The sequence below is a fragment of the Pinus tabuliformis genome, chromosome 6, assembly GCF_031772625.1.
Source record: "Pinus tabuliformis cultivar Carrire ecotype Pingquan chromosome 6, CPIR1, whole genome shotgun sequence".
Lineage (NCBI taxonomy): Eukaryota > Viridiplantae > Streptophyta > Pinopsida > Pinales > Pinaceae > Pinus > Pinus tabuliformis.
The window spans coordinates 1,566,678,752-1,566,700,191 of NC_142292.1; the positions used below are offsets into that span (position 1 = coordinate 1,566,678,752).

General features: G+C 41.9%; 1 protein-coding gene across 1 annotated transcript; it reads left to right on the top strand.

The window, feature by feature from the left end:
• The first annotated feature begins 1,243 nt into the window (after positions 1-1,243).
• On the top strand, positions 1,244-5,155 carry LOC149264743 (uncharacterized). The gene has a single exon (XM_089400626.1). The coding sequence runs from the start codon at positions 1,244-1,246 to the stop codon at positions 5,153-5,155; it is 3,912 nt and encodes a 1,303-aa protein (XP_089256752.1).
• Positions 5,156-21,440: the final 16,285 nt, after the last annotated feature.

Sequence of the window (21,440 nt, forward strand, 5' to 3'; positions counted from 1 at the left end):
TGCAGTCCAAAACTCCTATTACGGAAGCAAGCAAAGATGTTGAGGGTTTCACAAAAGTCCCAAATAGAAGAAGGCATGCTAAGAAAACCCCAATGGATCCTGAGAATCTTAAGAAACCCATAACCAGAAACAGTTTTGAAATCTTGAATACAACGGATAACATAGATGACAACCCCTCGCTTCCCCTCTCAGATCCTTCTCCCTCATCGCCATCTCATTCGCCCAAATCTTCAGATATACCTCAGTCCTCCAAAGCCACCATCGCCCCCGCCTCCACATCCTATGCTTCTCCAGACAAAGACTCAGCTCCACCTTCATCCAACATGGAGTTAGACATAGCTCTGGCACTGAGCATGCAACAGCCTTCAAAAGAGGAAGATCAAAGTACACCGAGCCATATGGAGGAGGAACCAGAGAGTGTGGACCTGGCAGGTCTGGACATACTGAAGCTGGAAGCAGCATGTAGACAGAAGGAATACAGTAAAATACATACTCGGGAGATAGAAAGATTAGAAGAAGTGTTAACCAGAGCTCAACATCACAAATATTTAGGCATTCAAGCAGGCAGTCCTTGGGATGGAAGGAAAATCTTGAAGGAGACAAAGAAACGTGGGCGAAAAACAGATTTGCAGCGGACTATCATCCTCGGAGAAATGCTGGTGGACTCTGGTAGATTCCCCAAGCTGACCAAGTTCTACAAAACTCTTCCCCACTGTTCCCCATGAAGCTCGTCTCATGGAATGTGCGAGGGCTCAACAGCCCTGCAAAACACAGGATGATCAAAAAAATGATTCAGCAGGATAGACCATCTATAATTTTCCTTCAAGAAACAAAATGTAGCAGTACAGTTATAGAAAAAATTCTCAATAAAGCATGGCCAGGGTGCAGGTCAGTCTCAGTGGACACCTCTGGTGCTTCTGGAGGGATCGAAATTTTATGGAATCCTCAAGAACTATACCTTCAGGACTTTCATGCCTCCCATTTCTTCATACAATCCACCTTCCACCTTATTGGAACTAATAGCCATGGTCATCTTTCCAACGTGTATTTTCCGCAAGATCTTCAGAGAAAAATGGATCTGCTTGAAACTCTTTCGGAACTCAATGCAAACAGATGCTTTCCCTTCTAGATATGCGGGGGTGATTTTAATATCATTACCTCTCTGGAGGAAAAGACAGGGGGATGTCAGAGGCTGGATGAAGACAGCTATAGCCTCAAAGACTTCATTCACCGGAATCAATTGATGGATCTTCAGACATCCAATGGCACTTTCACATGGTCCAATAAAAGAAGAGGTTCACAGCAAATCGCTTCCAGATTGGACCGATTTCTCATGACGGATAATGCCATTCACATGGGGGGAGACTTTCACGCCTCCATCTTGCCTCAAGCCGGTTCCGATCACTGGCCCATAATGTTACAATGGCTGCGTCCGGGTGTCAGGAGCAATAGACCCTTTCGCTTCGAAGAATTTTGGTTTTCACATCCCAACTTCAAAGATGTGGTAATCGATGCCTGGAAATCTTACAATCCCCCAGAAGGAGCCAAAATGTACCAGTTCCAGCAAAAGCTCAAATTTCTCAAACAGGTGATCAAATCCTGGAATCGTACCCAGTTTGGAAATATTTTTAATCATCAGAAGATGCTGGAGGAGAAAATGAACACCCTGCAACAGCGCATCATCTATGAGGGAAGAACTGAAGACAATGCGCAACAGGAGAAATCGCTCCTTAACAAGATTGAAACTTGTAGGAAGCAAGAAGAGACGCTATGGCGCCAAAAATCAAGGGTCAGATGGCTCAAGGATGGAGAGAAAAACACCAAGTTCTTTCATAGATCCACAGTTCAAAGGAGAATGCATAACCACATTGCCTTTATCAATAACAAACACGGAGAACATCTGGAAAAGCATGAAGAAATAGAACAGGCATTCAAAGAGCACTTTCAGGACATTTTGAAAGAACCCCCAGGAAGCAGAACACAGGCAATACAAGCCATTATGCAGCACATACCCAAGATCATCACGGAGGACCACAACCAAACGCTGCTCCTGCCAATATCAATGCAGGAAATGGAGGAGGCATTATCTCAATTAAAAGACGGCAAAGCGCCAGGACCAGATGGCTTTACAGCAAATTTTTTCCACGCTTTTTGGGAGCACATCAAAACAGAGGTATGGGAACTTGTGGAAGAAGCAAGAGTGATGCACTGGATCCTCCCCTCTCTCAACTCCACATTCATAGTGCTTGTGCCTAAGGGGGAAGATTCCAACACTCCTGATAAATTCAGGCCCATCGCTCTCTGTAACGTAATCTACAAACTTATCTCCAAAATATTGGCAAACAGGCTCAAACCTCTCCTCCCTCTTCTCATCTCTCCTGAGCAGACAGGGTATGTTGAAGGGCGCCAGATACTGGACGGCATCATTCTTTCCCATGAAGTTATTCACTCGCTCAAGGTGCTAAAAAAGCCAGGTATGATTCTCAAGTTAGATCTTTCCAAAGCATTCGATAAACTTAGTTGGGCCTACATTAATCAAATGCTTTTAGCTTTTGGCTTCAGCGCTACCTGGACGCGTTGGCTCATGAATCTGATCACCTCCCCCAGTTATTCCATCCTTTTGAATGGCTCCCCCTCCTCGCCTTTCCGGCCTTCTAGGGGCATTCGCCAAGGCGATCCTCTTTCTCCATTCCTCTTCGTGCTCATGGCAGAAGGTCTCAGCCGTCTCCTCCACTCTGCTATTTCTAATCACTCTCTCAAGGGCATTTCTATCCATGGACTTTCCCCCCTCTCGCACCAACAGTTCGTTGATGACACCATGCTCTTTGGCCATCCATCTGTTCAGGGAGCTTCTGCTCTCCTTGACCTGCTTAATCTTTTCTCTGAAGCCTCAGGCACCTCCATCAATGCTACCAAATCTCAGCTCTTCTTCTTCAATACTCCCAGTCTCACTCAAAATAATATCTCTAGAATCTTGGGATTCCCTCTAGCCACGCTCCCCTCGAAATACCTTGGTGCTCCCCTTATAATCTCAACTAACAAACATGCCTCCTGGAGAACTCTCCTTGACAAGATAGAATCCAGACTTTCCTCCTGTACCTTTCACTCTCTCAACATCGTCAGCAGGCTTATTCTTGTCAAATCAGTTCTTCAAGCCATGCCCTTGTATTTATTCTCCACATTGGCAGCTCCCAAATGGGTTCTGAAGAAAATCCGCAATCTTCAGAGGAATTTTTTATGGGGTTCCACAGGTCTCAATAGAAAATGGGCGCTTGTCAAATGGACGGAGGCTTGCTTACCAAAGTCAGCTGGCGGAATTGGTCTAAGGGACCCCCTCCACAGCAACAACACCATGGGCGCCAGAATCTGGTGGAAATGGGTTTCCAATCCGCACTCTCCCTGGGCTCGCATCTGGCATGCCAAGTATACTCCAGGAAGGCCCCTGGAAGAGCTAATTCGTATAAGCATCACCAACCCGGGCTCGTTAATCTGGAACGCTGCTAGAAAACATAGTGGTTTCATTCAGGCGCACAGCTTTTGGGAAATACACTCTGGTACCACAGCAAGATTTTGGGAGGACTCCTGGCAGCAGCTCCCCAAACTTGCAGCTCTCTTCCACAAACCCAATTGGCAAGCTACCATGCAACACAGTGACCAAAACCAGGTGTATCAATTCTGGCAGCAGCACTCCCTTCAAGGCTATCAACAATGGAGATCAGCAGATACATGGCAAGCCAACTGGCAACAGGAAACCTATGAAGAGATTGATCAAGAGCTTGCACTAAGGAAAATCAAACTCTCGAATCAAAGGGACAAAATCTATTGGGGATACACAACAAAAGGAACTTTCACCACCAAGGAGGCATACCAAATTCTCTATCATCCAGCACAGCTAGCAAAAGATCAGCTTTGGGACAGGATCTGGCATCCAAGTATATGGCCAAAAGTCTCCATATTTCTATGGCTTTTGAGCAAACAGCGAGTCCTCACCTGGGATAATCTTCAAAAGCGAGGTTTCATTGGGCCTTCCAGATGCCCCAATTGTAACCTCCATCCAGAAACCATTGTGCATCTTTTGGATACCTGTCTGCTAGCTGCTGATCTTTGGGAGAGGATCGCCCTATGCAACAGAAGATCAGGAAGACAAGTAGGCAACATTACTAATACTATCAGAAATTGGCCTCAGCAACCCTTCCAGAGCCCGGTCCTCAACTCCCTATGGATCCTCATCCCAGGCTTTGTCTATTGGATCCTTTGGAAGGAGCGGAACAATAGGATCTTTAAAAATCTCTATTCTCCCCTGGACTCCCTTTGGCTTCTTCTTAAACAGAACATTCAAGAAACTCTGGCGCTGAAACTCTGGCATAACTCGGACATGCCATCCACTCCTCAGGAATGCCAAGTTTGGGATAATTGGAATCTGAATCTCACCTTCTCTGCTCATTCCACCCGTACTCCCTCCATTCATGCTGAATCCCCCCATCACTGGTCTCCTCCTGTCTCCCAGACAATAAAATTAAATTTCGATGGTGCTGCCAAGGGTAATCCAGGGCCGGCTGGATATGGAGGCATCTTCAGAATAGCTGAGGGCTCGGCTCTCCACATCTATCATGGTTCGATAGGTAGAGATACCAACAATGCAGCTGAGTTGGAAGGATTATGGAAGGGTATCTGCATAGCTGCAACTAAAAATTTCTTCCCGCTGGTGATAGAAGGGGATTCACAGATCCTAATTGAAATGGTTTCTCGGATCCAATTAGGCACCTCTGCTGGAAAAATCGCCTCTAGTTGGCGTCTCCTAAGCAGACTAGAGCAAATTGAAGATTGGCTCAGGTCTCCCCGCAGTGTCACCTTCCAGCATGTCCGGAGATCTGCCAACAAAGTAGCTGACAGACTGGCTAACCAGGGGGCTGATCAGCAGCTCCCATTCTTCTCTGGGCCTCTCAATCGATCTAATGATGAGCAACTCAAACAAGAATGCACTCTACTGGTGCAACAAGATCTATCCCTCCCGGATGTGGGTGTCCGGTGGAGGTTTCAGGTATCCAAGGTATTCAGGCTCGTGATGCTCCTTCTGTTAAGATTTTACTGGAACGCCTCTGCCCATTCAGCATTCTCCTCCCCTGTAAGCTCTCCAGCTCTCCTAATTCTCTGATAATCAAGTCAATTCTCCCCCTTCTCGTTGATCCTGTTCAGCCTAGTTCTGCTGTCTGCACTATTCTCCATTCTCTGGGCATAATGACCATCCTGAGACAGAGAATGGGTTGCCGCAGAGGAGGAGTTCGTGGTCGGCCCCTGCGCCATGCCTCTTCCTCCTCCGAGGACACCACAACTAAAAGTCAGCCTGTTCGTGGTCGTGGTCGTGGTCGTGGCTGTGGCAGGGGACAACGGGCTGCAATTTCGAATCCTCATCATTCTCATGAGCACTCGGCCCGCTTTCAAATCCCTTGCAGGCTAAGCAACCACTCCTTCGTCGCTACTGTCACGATTCAGCTCAGTGAAGGCGTCGCAGATGTGGCTGCTGCAACTCTGCATGATACTTCAGAGCAGAAGACGAATGATCTGCCAAGCACATCTCAGAATCATCGCCAGCAGTCTCAGGTACCTAAAAATTCTTCTCTCCTGGCTCAGCCGGCTATGGCGCACTCAAATCCTCCGGATGATGGGCGTCAGCCATATGATAAGGGCCTTTCCTCTGACGAGGATGACCTCTCCAGTTATGGTTGCCGAATTGTGGAAGAATCGCCCTCCTATGCTCACGATACCTGATCTGGATGTCGTCATCTTTTGGAATCATAGTGTCTGGTCAAAGAATATGCTCAGTGGTTTTCTGTCTTTGTTTAATGGTTTACTGTCTATGTCAACAGTTCGCGTCAATAGTTTTACTTATGTTCAGCAGTTTTGGAACCTCAATCAGTATGCGTTTTGTTATGACAGTTCGGGTTTAGTCTCAGGCAGTCTGGTTTTTAGTTTTTCAAATCCTTCATGCGAGACAGCCAATATCCTGGCTAGACCTCAAGAGGCTGCCGCCTCTTTGTAAAATTTTTGTATCAATAATAGAAGTAGTCTGATTCAGATAAAAAAAAAAAAAAAAACTGTAGAGCAAGAAAGTTCAACAGAGAATGAAGCAATTTCGAGGATATAGAATTTGTAAGAAGAGAAAAATAAAATGCAAAATTGTGAAAGTCTTGAGTCATTGTAAGCTTCGCTGAGACATAGACCAGCAGACATGTTTGAGTGATAATCGAGTCAAGTTAAGTTATGTTGATTCATAATGTTGTAATTAAGGAGGAGTGTTAGAAATTGTAATTACTCCCGCATGTGGAGTTAGCTAAACATAGAGAGTCAGTTAACTGAGTGATTGAGTGTTTGAGTGTTTGAGTCAAGTCAAGTTAAGTGATAAACAACTTTGAGTGTGTGATTGCATGTCAAGATATTTTAGGCAAGTAGCTAGTTGGAAAAGGATAAATACCCTTCACCGGGTTCATTGTAAAAATCATATTTTGTGTGATCAAAAAAAGAGCCACAACTCGTGCTTTATGTTTAAATTATTTATGCTTTGTCTTCTTTTCCTTTCTAACAAAAAATCCATATCCAAAGATTTTATAAATGAACTTTGGATCACAACAAAATTGTGGAATGGTGATATATTCGATAACCTTAGATGACTTTTCATTGTTAACCCACTCCAACAATAATAAGTTGAAATTATTCCAATATCTATATATATATAATGACGTTGCCTTATACATTTAAAAAAAAATAAAAATTAACCATCCATAGTTTAATGACCACAATATTAACGATAAATAAATCGGTTCAACATCTTAATTAGCTTTTAAATGGTTTTAAATTACTTTGAATGTTTATGAACTAAGTTGGTTGAATGTTTATTAACAAAGGTCTTTGATCTAAGATAGGTATTATTTTATGGGAGATTGGCCTCATCTTTAATGAGAAAAAAACGTGTCTAACATAGAGGGGAGGGCATCGAAACTCTTTAAGAAGGCATGCCTACTCTTACTCATGGCTTCTCCTCCACCAACATACACTCCAACCAACTTAATAATGTAAAATATTTAACAATTAAATAACACATAACTAACATTTTCTCTTCCCCATCAATTCAATATATATTCGCAATAGATATGCCCCTCTTCTCTATTAAACAAGATGGGCTGCAAGCAGCTAGTCCTTGCCTTCATAGGGAAAGCTAAAAAGCTACAAAGTGATGGAGGAATAGATGATAGAAATAAGAACAACGGATCAAGATTGGAACCTAGGGACTACGAATAATTGGGTAAAAAATGATGGCAAAACAGAGTTCTTAAAGTTGGTTTTCCAAAAGAAGTTCCGCTCCGACAGCAACTCGTAATATAATGAAGTTGGTAATGCTTCCTCGATCTGGAAATGGTTAGCAGTGATGCGAGTGGGCCTGGTTTGATTTTTCCATAAAATTCACCTCTAAATGTGGCAGATGTTTGGTAAAAACCGTGAATCTAGAACCTGCAGCGGAAACATGGTAGGCGGGAATAAAACGTTGGTTTTTCTTTATACAGATACAAAAGAGGCCGGAACAAACCATAATAATGAGCATTTTTTTGGCATGCATCGTAATAAATATCAATATAAATATGTTGATGATGCTTGTCCCTCTAGCTTGGCAGGTTTCAATGTCTCATTCCCAGGATTGAGCCATGTGTAACCAAATATTTAAATAATGAAACATGTTGAGAACCATGTGGGCTCCTCACGAGGGCACGACCTTATTTTCCAAAACACAAGGGCCACTTGCCTCATGACCCTATTTCCAGAAAACAACATGCAATACATGTATGAATAGCATGCAATACGTGGATGAATTAGCAACATCCCTTCCAGGTTTTACAGGTTTTATATAGTTCAAATTGTGTTTAAGAAATTTTTTGGCATTGACCACTCCATCCCTGGTGCCTATTTCAGATTCAGCGAGCAATCATCTTTGCGGGGACTATAGCCTTATCTTCTACAATAGAGTCTAAAGATCAAACTTTTCCAACATTTGAAGCTGGCACTTCCAAGGTGTAAACAATCTGGCTCTCAAATTTGAAGATTTCACAATTCAAGAAATTACCGACAATGAGATGACGTTGAAATTGATTTTTATTTCTTATTCTGAGTGAATTGATTTCCTAGACAGAGGGATTTAGAGAAGGTTTTCTCAGCATGGATAGTGGGTGTTGGCCGCTCTAATTGTTTTCACAATTCGAGCTCCACATAAATTGTCAACCCGAGAAGGTCTTTTTATTCCAAAGGTAATAGCGCACTGGATATGCTCAATTTCAAAAGCAAGATCAATGTTGTAGTAAAAGAAAGACACACATCTGTTAAATTCATCAATTCACACTCTACTTAATTAAAGCTGCAGTTAATTAAATTATAGCAGAAACGAATTCTCTGTTACAGCAAAGGAAAATCAATCTACAAGAAGAGAAATCATTCAACCATAGCAGGAACAGGACCCTATTCCTTGGTGAGGAACTTCAGCACCTGCTGCCTGGCACTAATCACACTGTAGGAAAAGTAACTTCAAGAGATCAAGACCCTATTCCCAGGAACAGGAACCTTCAGCACTTGTCCTCTTGTTTCTAATCACACTGCAGGCAAAAGAAAGCAATCAATGGGAGCAAGACCCTATCCCTTTATGCAGGGATCTTCAGCACATGCTCTCAACATCATCCACTCGTGCATTCAATACGTGTAGCGCTAAGAAACAGAGTATCACAAACCATGTAACTAGTGTTTCAGCAACAGAATTAAAGAAAGTGCAAACACATAAAGAAATAAACAACTACAGGAACAAAAGGGGTGAATCTTGTGAGGAAGGCGGGCCCTTTCCTTCTCACAAGATTCCCCAGGAGAAAGAATTAAACTGGAATGCTCAAAACAAGTCTTTATTCATCTGTCAAGAAACTGATACATTACAAAAAGGAGACTAGCTCCTGTCTCACACAATGCTGTTCTGTGAATTACAGTTCGATCCCCCTCTAATGATGATGTCTCCTCTTTTTAAAGAGGAGACATCATTTACAATTTACATGAGAGCGAATATCTCGATTCTGTTCAAAACAAGACTATTCTGTTCTTTTAAAAAGAGATACTGTTACAACCGAGACAACAGAAGTGCTATCTTCAAGATAATCCAGGTAACCGTATCTTCGGGCTGCTGCTATTATCCACAAAAAGTTCTTCCAGAATCGCAAATTACGCATAACGGGATTTGCGTGCTTGACGGCTGTTTCAGCAACGGGACCAGCTGTTTCAGCAACGGAGTCGGCTGTTTCAGCAACGGAGTCGGCTGTTTCAGCAACGGAGTCAGCTGTTTCAGCAACGGCCGCTCGTTCCCAACAAGGCATATAACTTATCTGCGATCTTTGACTTGTGTTAGCAACAATGCACTTCAATAAATGATAAAATATAAGAGTATTGTGGAATTAAATGTAAGACAGATTAACCATATAATAAAGAAGAGGTTTCTATATACCTTGGAATAAAGTGAATGAAAAAGACATTGAGGTTCATGGTTTTAAGAGTAAAGTGATGTCAAAATATATAGCAAAAATGGTACATAGTGGAGTCCTAACATCCCCCCCAGCTAAAAATGTTGCATGTCCTTAGGCAACCCCTTCGTCCGAATCAGAGTCTGAGTACTGGGACTGGCAATGCAAATTACTCAAGCAGTAGCTGGAGAAGGTGGCGTCTGTAGGAGCTCGGAATCCGCTGTTGGTCTGCAACTGTTGCCATGCCGAGGCTTCCTCTCTGTCAGTCAACTGATAATGACATTGATATTTTTCTGAAGGCAGCCATAAGATTGGAAAACGGAAATGATACCCAATCCAGTTTACTCCACAATGTTGAATGCAATCAATATACTTAGGAACCCTGGATAATGCAGCTTGAAGATTGAGAGGGTTAAAAGGATGATAATCCTGTCTTTCCTTACATGACTGCTGCCAAAAGATATCATTGGCCTTCAATGCAGCAGGACCCTTCATTCTAATGTGCTCTTGACACTTAAAAAGGATTGAATCCTGTAATTGCTGTATGTGCTCGTTCATTCCTGGCTTCTGCAAGAATTCATAATACTGTGCTATAAACATGGCTGGACCTACAGGCTCTGGTCTAATCCACAGGAGTTTATTCTCCTCATTATGACTGCTTGCATTGAACGCAGTCTGCCAAGTGAGCTGATTAGACAAAAATGAAGCAAATGCCCTAATTTGTATATCGCCTGCAATTGGAATAAGATTAACTCTCCTTTCTTCAGGAATGGCCTCATTATGAAGGTAGAGTTCGCACAGCAGATGCTGGTCACTTTCAGGGGCCTCCTTAAAGGTCTCAACAAATTTCTCTGAAGTCAGTAATTCATGTGGTCTGCCATGTGCTATTGATTTTATTTGAAAATAAACTAGTCGTTCAGTAAGAAAGAGAGAGTAATTTACAGAGGGTTTACGTGTAACCATCAACTTCCGCACCAATGAAAACATCAAGGCTATCCGTTCCTTAGACTGTCTGGCTTCCTTCTTATATTCCCTGTGCTCTTGCAGTATATGTTCCCAGCTATCCCAGTTAGTATATACATAGCTCTGCCATTGCAACTTATGCTGTCGTAATACTATATCCTGTTCTTCAGCATATTGCTTCTTCCATCTGTTCAGTTGTTCCAATGGGTCCCATGGCGGAGTCTGTGTCTTTTTAACAGAAGTAGTGGGTTGGGACACTATTTCCTCTGTCTGTATGGCTGCCTCAGAGGTAATGCGTTGGGGCATTGTTTCTTCTGTCGGGATAGCTGCATCAGTAGTAGTGTGCTGGGGCAGTGTTTCTTCTGTCGGAATAGCTGCATCAGTAGTAGTGTGCTGGGGCAGTGTTTCTTCTGTTGGAATAGCTGCATTAGTAGTAGTGTGCTGGGGCAGTGTTTCTTCTGTCAGGATAGCTGCATCAGTCCACAAAGGATGATATATCTCTGGTTTGATTTCTTCTTCTTCTTGCATCATAGGGGGTCCTACTGGTTCTTGTGGAGCAGTAGGGCATTCCTCTTGTGTTCCATCTGTCATAATTGTTTCAGGGAGTGGAATTTCAACTACTTTATAGCCTGCATTTTGATAAATGGTGCCACACTCCTTGCACATATATTCCATACATGGCTCCCTGTTTTGCATTGAGGCTACATGTGCTAATGTATGGAGATTGAGTTCTTTTTCAAAAGCCTCTCGGGCCATGGCTAATTCAGCTCTGTAAGCTTCTAATTGAGACTTCAGGAACTCATTTTCCTGCAGTAGAGATGTCATCGTATGTGGACCTTGTATGCTGATTGTTTCTGTTGGAATATTTTGTTGATGCACAGTGGTAGCTAGTTGTTGCACCACAATGGGTGGTTCTTGTGTTTCATCCACCGGGCCAGGAATGGATTCTTGTTCTCCAGTGACTAGTTCTGATACCATAGTGAGTGGTCCTTGTGTTTCATCAGGAATGAATTCTTGTTCCTCAGTAACTAGTTCTGATACCACAGCGGGTGGTCCTTGTGTTTCATCCACCGGGCCAGACATGGACTCTTGTGCCTCAGTGACTAGTTCTGGTACCACAGTGGGTGGTTCTTGTGTTTCATCCACCGGGTTAGGAATGGATTCCTGTGTCTCAGTCTCCGGTTCTGGTACCACAGTGGGTGGTTCTTGTGTTTCATCCACCGGGTTAGGAACGGATTCCTGTGTCTCAGTCTCCAGTTCTGGTATTTCAGTCACTGGGCATTTCCCACTATCATCCTGCTTGGTGTATTCCTGTGCCTCAGTGACTGGTTCTTGTGTTTCAGTCACTGGGCAAGTGACTGGTTCTTGTGGAGCAGTCACTTCTTGACCCATAAACAATGTCATATTATCCCGAGGCACTGGTTCTTGTGTGACAGTGCCTTCGGACGAGACAGGTTGGGAAGTTTGGGATGGGAATAAAGATTTTAGTAGAATAGTGGCAGGGTTAGGGAAAATGGAAGTGGATTTTGTCTCAACAGTCTTTGTCCTCTTTCTTTTTGATAGGAAGGCAGCAAAATCGCTGCCCTTCCTTTTCTTTAAAAGGGAGGGCTTTTTCCTGGGGACAGGGTTTTCCGGAGGGGTAAGAATTTGGGATGTGGACCTTGTCCGTGGTCTGGAGCCTGTGACTGCTGAGGTTTTCCTCTTTTTCTTAACGGGTGAAGAAGGGGGTGTTAGAGAATCGTCACTAGGGACAGGAATAGTAGAGGCCAATGGCTCTGCTAACCGAGGCGAGCTCGGGGTTGGGTTGACTGGGGAATGCGGGGTTTCCTCCTGTTGTTCTTCATGAGGAATCTCTAGAATGTCATGAGGACTTTCAGATGGTTGGGGCGTTTGGTCCTGCTGAGGAATTTCCGGAATATCCTGGGGATTTTCGGGTGGTTGTAGAGGAATTTCGGCCGGCTGGGGAATTTCCGGTGTTTGCAGAGGGATTTCCGGTGATTGGGGAATTTCTGGTGGGGCTTGCAGAGGGACTTCGGGTAGTTGGGGAATTTCTGGTGGGGCTTGCAGAGGGGGATTTTGCTGCGCAAAACCCCTCTGTATCAGCAACTGGCATAAACGGTGATGGGTAAGGGATGACATTGGAGATTTGGCTCGTTTACAATAATAAGACATGTTTTTAATACAACCAAGCAGATAATAAGGGATATTAATCAGTCGTCCATTCCTCAAGTGATTCAGCAAAACAAAATCATGATTGTACACTACCTGATAACGCCCCTCACATGTTAGGTAGTGTTTGATGAATTCTGCCACTGATGGCCATGGTTGAGGAAGTGAGTGCAGACTGACCCCGCGGCCTCTGGGTTCCACTTGCTCGTCCGGGCGCAGGAATTCTTGCTGCGCGTTAAGAACGACCTGCTTCCTGCTAAACCAGCGAATGCCCTCAGCTGGCAACCCTGATACCTGAACTATGTCATCCTCTGTCACTGAAATGCGAACCCCTCGGACCACTGCGAAATTGTCTTCAAGGTTTTGTGCAAACTCTAATACTTCTTCTGCGTTAAATTCTCCCAACCTTTCAAAATATGCTGTCCATCCCGCTTGTTGGAAGATCTGATACACTTCAGGGAACAACTGAAGAAGACTTATGGAGCCAGGCTCATTTCTAATGGCCGTCCCTCCCATGGCTGAAGCTTTGAGTTTTCCGCAGAGGCACCAATACAGTATTCTCAGACCCTGATCGGACTAGTTGTTGCAACAAAGGCTGCGTAGTCTCAATGACGGCAGAAATGGATATGATAACAGGCGGCAGGTTGGTTCATGCGAAATAATTATTCCATTTTCGGAATTCCCCCCCCTACGTATGGTGTAATAATGATTGGACGTGTAAAGATATGCAATCATTATGAAATGAAATCCTCTCTTTAATATGATTTAACCGAATTACATTAAAACCTTATACCTTACATTTTACCTTTGATTTAATAATTCGAAGTGTCGGTTGCTTCAAAATAGCTCTAATATACATGGAAGAATTTGTTGATTTTTAGAACAGAGTGTAATTGAATCTGGTACATGCTGAATAGTTTTCACCAAAAGGATCTGAAGTAATATCGTGAAGAACCAGAAAGCTTATGTGAGAGCAAAGAGGGATACTGTTTTGATGATAACCAGTTGCTGAGACTGGTGTTTAAGCAACTGAAAAATGAACGATACGTTGCTGAAACAGGTGTTTCAGCAACGGGAGAAATCAATGATACGTTGCTGAAACAGGTGTTTCAGCAACGGGAAAAGTTAATGATACGTTGCTGAAACAGGTGTTTCAGCAACGGGAAAAATCAGAGAAATGGGATAAGTGAGTTAGGTCCGTGAATGATAAGGGATTATTTCAGTAGTAAGGGGTGGGAAATACTGACTGAAGGAGGATATTTCAGGAGTGGTGGGAATGATAGAAGTAATGTGGGTATGGAGGGATATTGCTTTAGGAAAGAGGGTAAAATGATGGGAAGAAGCTTCTTGATTTAAAGCTTCAGATCTTCTCATGATGAATCTGTCCTCCTTATTGCTTTTCCAGAATCTGCAAAATTCAATTGTAATATGCCAATCCTTGACAGGGATTATTAGTGCTAAATCTAATCTAGTACTAAAAATATAGTGCAGAAAATTAAGTGCTGTGAGGAGCAGAAGACTCCCCTAGAAAAAGATAATGAATATCAGTCATGCAAGCAGTCTTAAAATCCTCTTTAGAAACATGGCGCTTATATAAACGGAGCCTATGGCCATTGACTAGTAGAGGTGTTTTAGCATCATCAATTGTTACAAGCCTTACCGTTCCGTTTGGAAAGACATCATCTACTTCATATGGTCCAAGCCAACGTGTACGTAGCTTTCCCTGAAAATTTTCAAACCGAGAGTCATACAACAAGGCCCAATTACCTTTTTGGAACTGCTTGTGTTTGATAATTTTGTCATGCCACTTCATCCTTTGTTGCTGAATCATGTTTGTTTGATGAATGGCATCTAATCTCTTTTCATCCAACTCCAAAAGCTGCTGCAATCTAGCTGTCTGCACATCATTCAAATCAAGATTAACAGCTAAAGCAGTCTTTAAAGTTTTAATTTCAAATTCCACAGGAAAAATAGCATTTTTACCATAAACCAATTCATAGGGAGAAAAACCTGTAGTGTTTCTCCAAGTAGTCCTGTAAGCCCATAATGCCTCAGGGAGCCTTTGGGACCAATCCTTTCGGTTGTCCTTCACTGTTTTAGTTAGAATGGCCTCTAAAACTTTGTTTGTGCTTTCCACCTGCCCATTGGCCTGGGGGTGGTATGGTGTAGTCATTCTATGTTGAATATGATATTTGTGAAGGGTAGATTTAAAACCATGAGAATTGAATGGAGGTCCTCCATCAGTAACTAGCTCTCTGGGAATTCCAAATCTAGTGAAAATGTCTTCAAACAAGAAGGCTAGAACAGCCTCTTCATTGGCTCTAATAAGTGCTTTGGCCTCCACCCACTTAGTCATATAGTTTGTACAGACTAATATATAGGTTCTTTGATTGGATGGAGGGTTAATGGGTCCTATGAAATCCAAGGCCCATCTTTCAAATGGTTCAGAAACTACCTGGGGGTTTAATGGCATTTGGTGTCTATGATTGGGATGACCCATTCTCTGGCAGCTGTCACAAGCCCTTACATACTTCTTTGCATCCTTAAATAATGAGGGCCAATAGTAACCCATCCTCATAATTTTATGTGCTATTCTTTTATCAGCAAAATGGCCTCCACAAGGGCCATCATGACAAGCTTTCAATATGTCATACACTTCATCTTCTCTAATGCATCTTCGGATCTCCTGATCAAGCCCAGTATAGAAGAGACACCCGCTTATCCAGCTGTACCTGGCACTTTGTTGAACAATTCTTCTCTTTTCTCTATATGACAGGTGTGCTGGTAGTTTTCCTGCAACCAAGTAATTAGCAATATCTGCATACCATGGAGAATGAGCAGAGACTGCAAACAAATATTCGTCAGGAAAACTATCATCTACTGGAATATCATTGTCAGTTTTTAACCGTGAAAGAAAATCAGCCACCACATTTTCTTTACCAGGCCGATCTACAATTGTAATATCAAATTCCTGCAATAGTAATAGCCATCTGGTAACTCTAGCATTTGTGACAGATTTGTTCATTAAGTATTTAATAGCTGAATGGTCAGTGTGCACAAAAGTAGGATAACCAGTAATATAGTGTCGGAATTTATTAATGGCATAGATTACTGCAAGGAACTCTTTCTCGGTAACTGTATAGTTAAGCTCAGCAGAGGTCATATTCTTACTGATAAAGTATATAGCATAAGGAAGATGATTTTCCTCTTGTCCCAAAACTGCTCCAATAGCAATGTCTGAAGCATCAGAAGATATGTGAAACGGAAGATTCCAGTCAGGCCCCCTCAAAATAGGAGCAGTAGACAGCTGATGCTTCAGCTCTTCAAAAGATTTCTGACAAGAATTAGTCCACTTGAATTCAGCATTTTTCATAAGCAATACAAATAATGGAGAAGCTATTTTAGAGAAATCTTTAATAAATCTCCTATAATAACCAGCAAGTCCTAGAAAACTTCTCACATCAGTTTGAGTTTTAGGAACAGAAAGATTCTGAATGACTAATATTTTAGATGGATCTACCTGAATACCTTGAGATGAAATGAAATGTCCAAGCACTATTCCCTCACTCATCATGATATGGCATTTTTCGGTACTTAAGGAGAGGTGAGCTTGAATACATCTTTTAAGTACTTTCTCAAGGTTTTGTAATGCCTCTTCAAAAGACACACCATAGGGGGTAAAATCATCCATAAATATTTCCATACAATCATTCAGCATATCGGAAAATATTCCTATAACAGCTCTTTGAAAAGTTGCTGGTGCATTGCACAATCCAAATGGAAGAACTCTATAGGCGAAAGTTCCCCAGGGGCTGGTGAAAGTGGTCTTGTCTTGATCCTGGGGTGCAATTTTTATCTGATTATACCCACTAAATCCATCTAGAAAAGAAAAGAATTTCTTCCCTGCAAGACTGTCCAACACCTGATCAATGAAAGGTAAGGGGAAGTGATCCTTTTGAGTAGCTTTGTTTAAAGCTCTATAGTCAACACATACCCTCCATTTCCCGTTTTTCTTAGGAACAATTACTAACGGGGAAACCCATTCACTATCAGATATGGGGTATATAAATCCTGCGTTAAGCAATTTTTGAAGTTCTTCTTTAACAATTTCTCGTAAATTAGGATTCATTCGTCTTTGGGGTTGACAAACAGGTCGGCATCCCTCTTTAATGTAAATTCTGTGAGTACATAATTCAGAAGAAATACCTTTCATGTCCGTGTAATCCCAGGCAAATGCCTCCTTATATTCGTGTAATAACTTCATTAGCTGCTGTGTTTCAGCATCTGTTAGATCAGGATTTATGTTTAATGTCTTACCGGGTTCAATTTCAACTGTTATGCTTTTAGATGAGGTCGTGGTTAAAGTTTGAGATGAATCTTCAGGTTCAATCTTTTCTTGCACATCAGTTTCAAAAATTGCAGTTAATTGATTATGTGTTTTAGCAATGACAGAAGAAGGTTCACAAATAAAATTATTGATTATCTCATCCTCTGTATTGTCTTTAAGAGTTAAAGCTTGTCCTATAGTTAGAATCGGCTGAATAGCATTATCATCATAATCCGTCCATATAGAATCTTCATTATTAACTACTGGCGTAGCGTGAGGATAAAGAGTTAATTGTTTTGTTTCATAACCATTAGAAATTGTCATTGAACCAGATCTGCAACTAATAAATGCATCAGCTGTGGCCAACCATGGCCTTCCTAGAATTAAGGGGTGTCCCCCCAGCTTTGTTTTAGTTTGCAATACAACAAAATCAGCTGGATATTTCCAGGATTCAACTGAAATGAGCAGGTCTTCAACAACCCCTTCTGGTTTAATTGTGGAACGGTCAGCTAACTCTAAAATGGTGGGTGTATCTCTGATTGTGTTATTCAGCTGTAACAGTTGTGAAGTTTCCAGAGTCATTATATTAATTGCTGCACCTAAGTCTACCAAAACTCGGGGAATCATTGCTTTACCAATCTGAACTGTGACAGTAGGATGGCCAGGATCACCATATTTTACAGGAGGTGCTTTTCCGGACATTAATGCAGACAAGTCTCCCATCACATGTACTGTAAGGGGATCCTTGGTTTTCCTACCAGGTTTCTTAACACAGATATCCCTTAATGTTTTGGCATAAATTGGTACATCTCTTAATGCTTGTAAAAGTGGAATTTTAATATACAAATTTTGCAATTCCCCCATAAAATTAAAAGCAGGTGTTTCAGCTGTTTTGGTTAAAACCAAACGCTCGGGGAATGGAGGTTCTGTTAATTCAACATTTTTGTTAGGAGGTGGTTGAGCTTCTTTTTGTTTCTCAGTTTCATTTTTATCTGAATCAGTTATGTCATCTATAATAGGCTCTACTACTCTTCCAGATCTCAGATGAATATCATTACATTGTATAGTAGGAAATATAGACTGATTCTGAATATCAATGACTTGCACAGCTTTATTATTGGGGTTAGGATTTGGTTGCGCAGGTAGTTGGGGTCTCATTTGGTTGTTTGGTGGAGCATTTGATGGCAGAGAGAGTGATTGTTGGAATTGAGGCATTTGATTTGGGTACGGGAGTGATTGACTATTCCAACTTGGGTTCCAAGGATTGAAAGGAGGTGGTTGCTGTGGAGGCCAAGGAGTCCACATTGAAGGGTCAACAAAGGGAGGGTTTTGCATTTGCATGGGTGGGAAATTCATTTGATTGAAAAGTCGATATTGCATTTGGTTGAAGGGGGGGTAGCTTGTTTGGCCAAAAGTAGAATAATTGTTCCAACGATTAAATGGCATACCAGAGTTCGTACCTTGCCCTTTAGGTTGCCATTGTCTTCTTTGAGTTAGCAGGTAGACTGCTTCAGCTTCTTCCTCCGTTGGCTGCATCGCTGCTTTTATTCCTGGTAGAGATGGACACTGTTCTGTCTCATGATCTTTCTCACAAAGGGTGCAAACTGGTACTTTATCTCTTGGACACTCCCTTAGTGGATGTTTGTCTCTACATTTCGGGCAATAGACAGCCAGAGTTGCTTCTGCTTCAGCCTGCTTCTTCTTAACCTGCAAAGTGTCAGTCTGCGAAGCAAAGGAACTTAGCATTTCGGTTTTAAATTCTTCAAGTAAATTACCTATTTCTGCTCTTGTTGCTCCTCCATTGGCTGATTTCTGTACCCTTGAATAGGTGGAATCTCTTACTCTGTTTCTTGCAGCTCCCCTAGAGCACCTTTTAGCAAGTTCACAAATCTCATCATATGATTCTTTAGATATATCTCCCTTAGCAAGCATATTTAACATATTTAAACAATCATCCCTTAACCCTCTAAGTAATATTGTTTTACGAATTTCCTTACTTATATCCGGGTGATCGGATCTCTGTATGTTGTATTGCAGCCTTTCTATGTAATCCTCCAGACTTTCATCCGATTTTTGTGCCATATTGAATAGTTCATCCTTCTTCTCTCTCGTCCGGCAGTAGTCTTGATATTTAAGCAGAAATTTTTGTTTCATTTGCTCCCAAGTTGTGATTACCTGACTTCCAAGGCTCATGAACCATCTCAAGGCATTCCCTTTTAAGGTGGCTGGAAACAGTTTCAACTTTTGAGCATTAGTAACATAATCATAACTTCTGCATAAAATATCAAATTCAAAAAGAAATTCGTCAGGATCCTCAGTAGATAAACCGTGAAAGTTAGGTAGGGCAGACAATGGGATATTTTTCATTGTTCCTGCAGGAAGATCACTGATGGGAAATCCCAAGGTAGAAAGGGAATTTTCATCCCTTCTTTCTTCTTCAGGACCTACACGTCCTCCTCCAAAGAGGAATGCATCATTATTATCTTCCATTGTTGGCCCTCCTACTGCACTTTCTCGATCGTCAGAATCCGCTATTGGTTCTTCAATGTTTTCTACCGGTCGTCCAGCACTTTCTACTATTTCCTCAATGTGTTCTACTGATCTGCTAATACTTCCTTCTGACTCTTCAGCGCTGACTGCTGGTTCCTCTGTATTTTCAGGACCCACAACTTCCTCTGTTCTGTAATCTGACTGAGGGGAGCGCTGAAATTTTGATTTCCGAGAACTTAACCTTTGTGATGATTCAACCTTTGATACAATCTCGTCAATAAACGTTTTTCGTCCTCCCCAGCCTTTGCCACCTACGCGGTTATTTTTCTTCTGGTTTCCTCGTCCTCTCATGCAATATGCACATTAAAAGAAAACAAATGAATGCTTTTTGAAATCTATAATTACCTTCCCCGGCAACGGCGCCAAAATGTTGGCCGCTCTAATTGTTTTCACAATTCGAGCTCCACATAAATTGTCAACCCGAGAAGGTCTTTTTATTCCAAAGGTAATAGCGCACTGGATATGCTCAATTTCAAAAGCAAGATCAATGTTGTAGTAAAAGAAAGACACACATCTGTTAAATTCATCAATCTATCAATTCACACTCTACTTAATTAAAGCCGAAGTTAATTAAATTATAGCAGAAACGAATTCTCTGTTACAGCAAAGGAAAATCAATCTACAAGAAGAGAAATCATTCAACCATAGCAGGAACAAGACCCTATTCCTTGGTGAGGAACTTCAGCACCTGCTGCCTGGCACTAATCACACTGTAGGAAAAGTAACTTCAAGAGATCAAGACCCTATTCCCAGGAACAGGAACCTTCAGCACTTGTCCTCTTGTTTCTAATCACACTGCAGGCAAAAGAAAGCAATCAATGGGAGCAAGACCCTATCACTTTATGCAGGGATCTTCAGCACATGCTCTCAACATCATCCACTTGTGCATTCAATACGTGTAGCACTAAGAAACAGAGTATCACAAACCATGTAACTAGTGTTTCAGCAACAGAATTAAAGAAAGTGCAAACACATAAAGAAATAAACAACTACAGGAACAAAAGGGGTGAATCTTGTGAGGAAGGCGGGCCCTTTCCTTCTCACAAGATTCCCCAGGAGAAAGAATTAAACTGGAACGCTCAAAACAAGTCTTTATTCATCTGTCAAGAAACTGATACATTACAAAAAGGAGACTAGCTCCTGTCTCACACAATGATGTTCTGTGAATTACAGTTCGATCCCCCTCTAATGATGATGTCTCCTCTTTTTAAAGAGGAGACATCATTTACAATTTACATGAGAGAAAATATCTCGATTCTGTTCAAAACAAGACTATTCTGTTCTTTTAAAAAGAGATACTGTTACAACCGAGACAACAGAAGTGCTATCTTCAAGATAATCCAGGTAACCGTATCTTCGGGCTGCTGCTATTATCCACAAAAAGTTCTTCCAGAATCGCAAATTACGCATAACGGGATTTGCGTGCTTGACGGCTGTTTCAGCAACTGAGTTAGCTGTTTCAGCAACGGGACCAGCTGTTTCAGCAACGGAGTCGGCTGTTTCAGCAACGGAGTCAGCTGTTTCAGCAACGGCCGCTCGTTCCCAACAAGGCATATAACTTATCTGCGATCTTTGACTTGTGTTAGCAACAATGCACTTCAATAAATGATAAAATATAAGAGTATTGTGGAATTAAATGTAAGACAGATTAACCATATAATAAAGAAGAGGTTTCTATATACCTTGGAATAAAGTGAATGAAAAAGACATTGAGGTTCATGGTTTTAAGAGTAAAGTGATGTCAAAATATATAGCAAAAATGGTACATAGTGGAGTCCTAACAGTGGGATGTTGGAATGGCAATGGGGTTTTTTGGTCATCGTCGAACATGATATTGGATGCTCTTGGTTTGTGACTGAAACAACAATGGCTAAAGATCATTTCACTTGGTT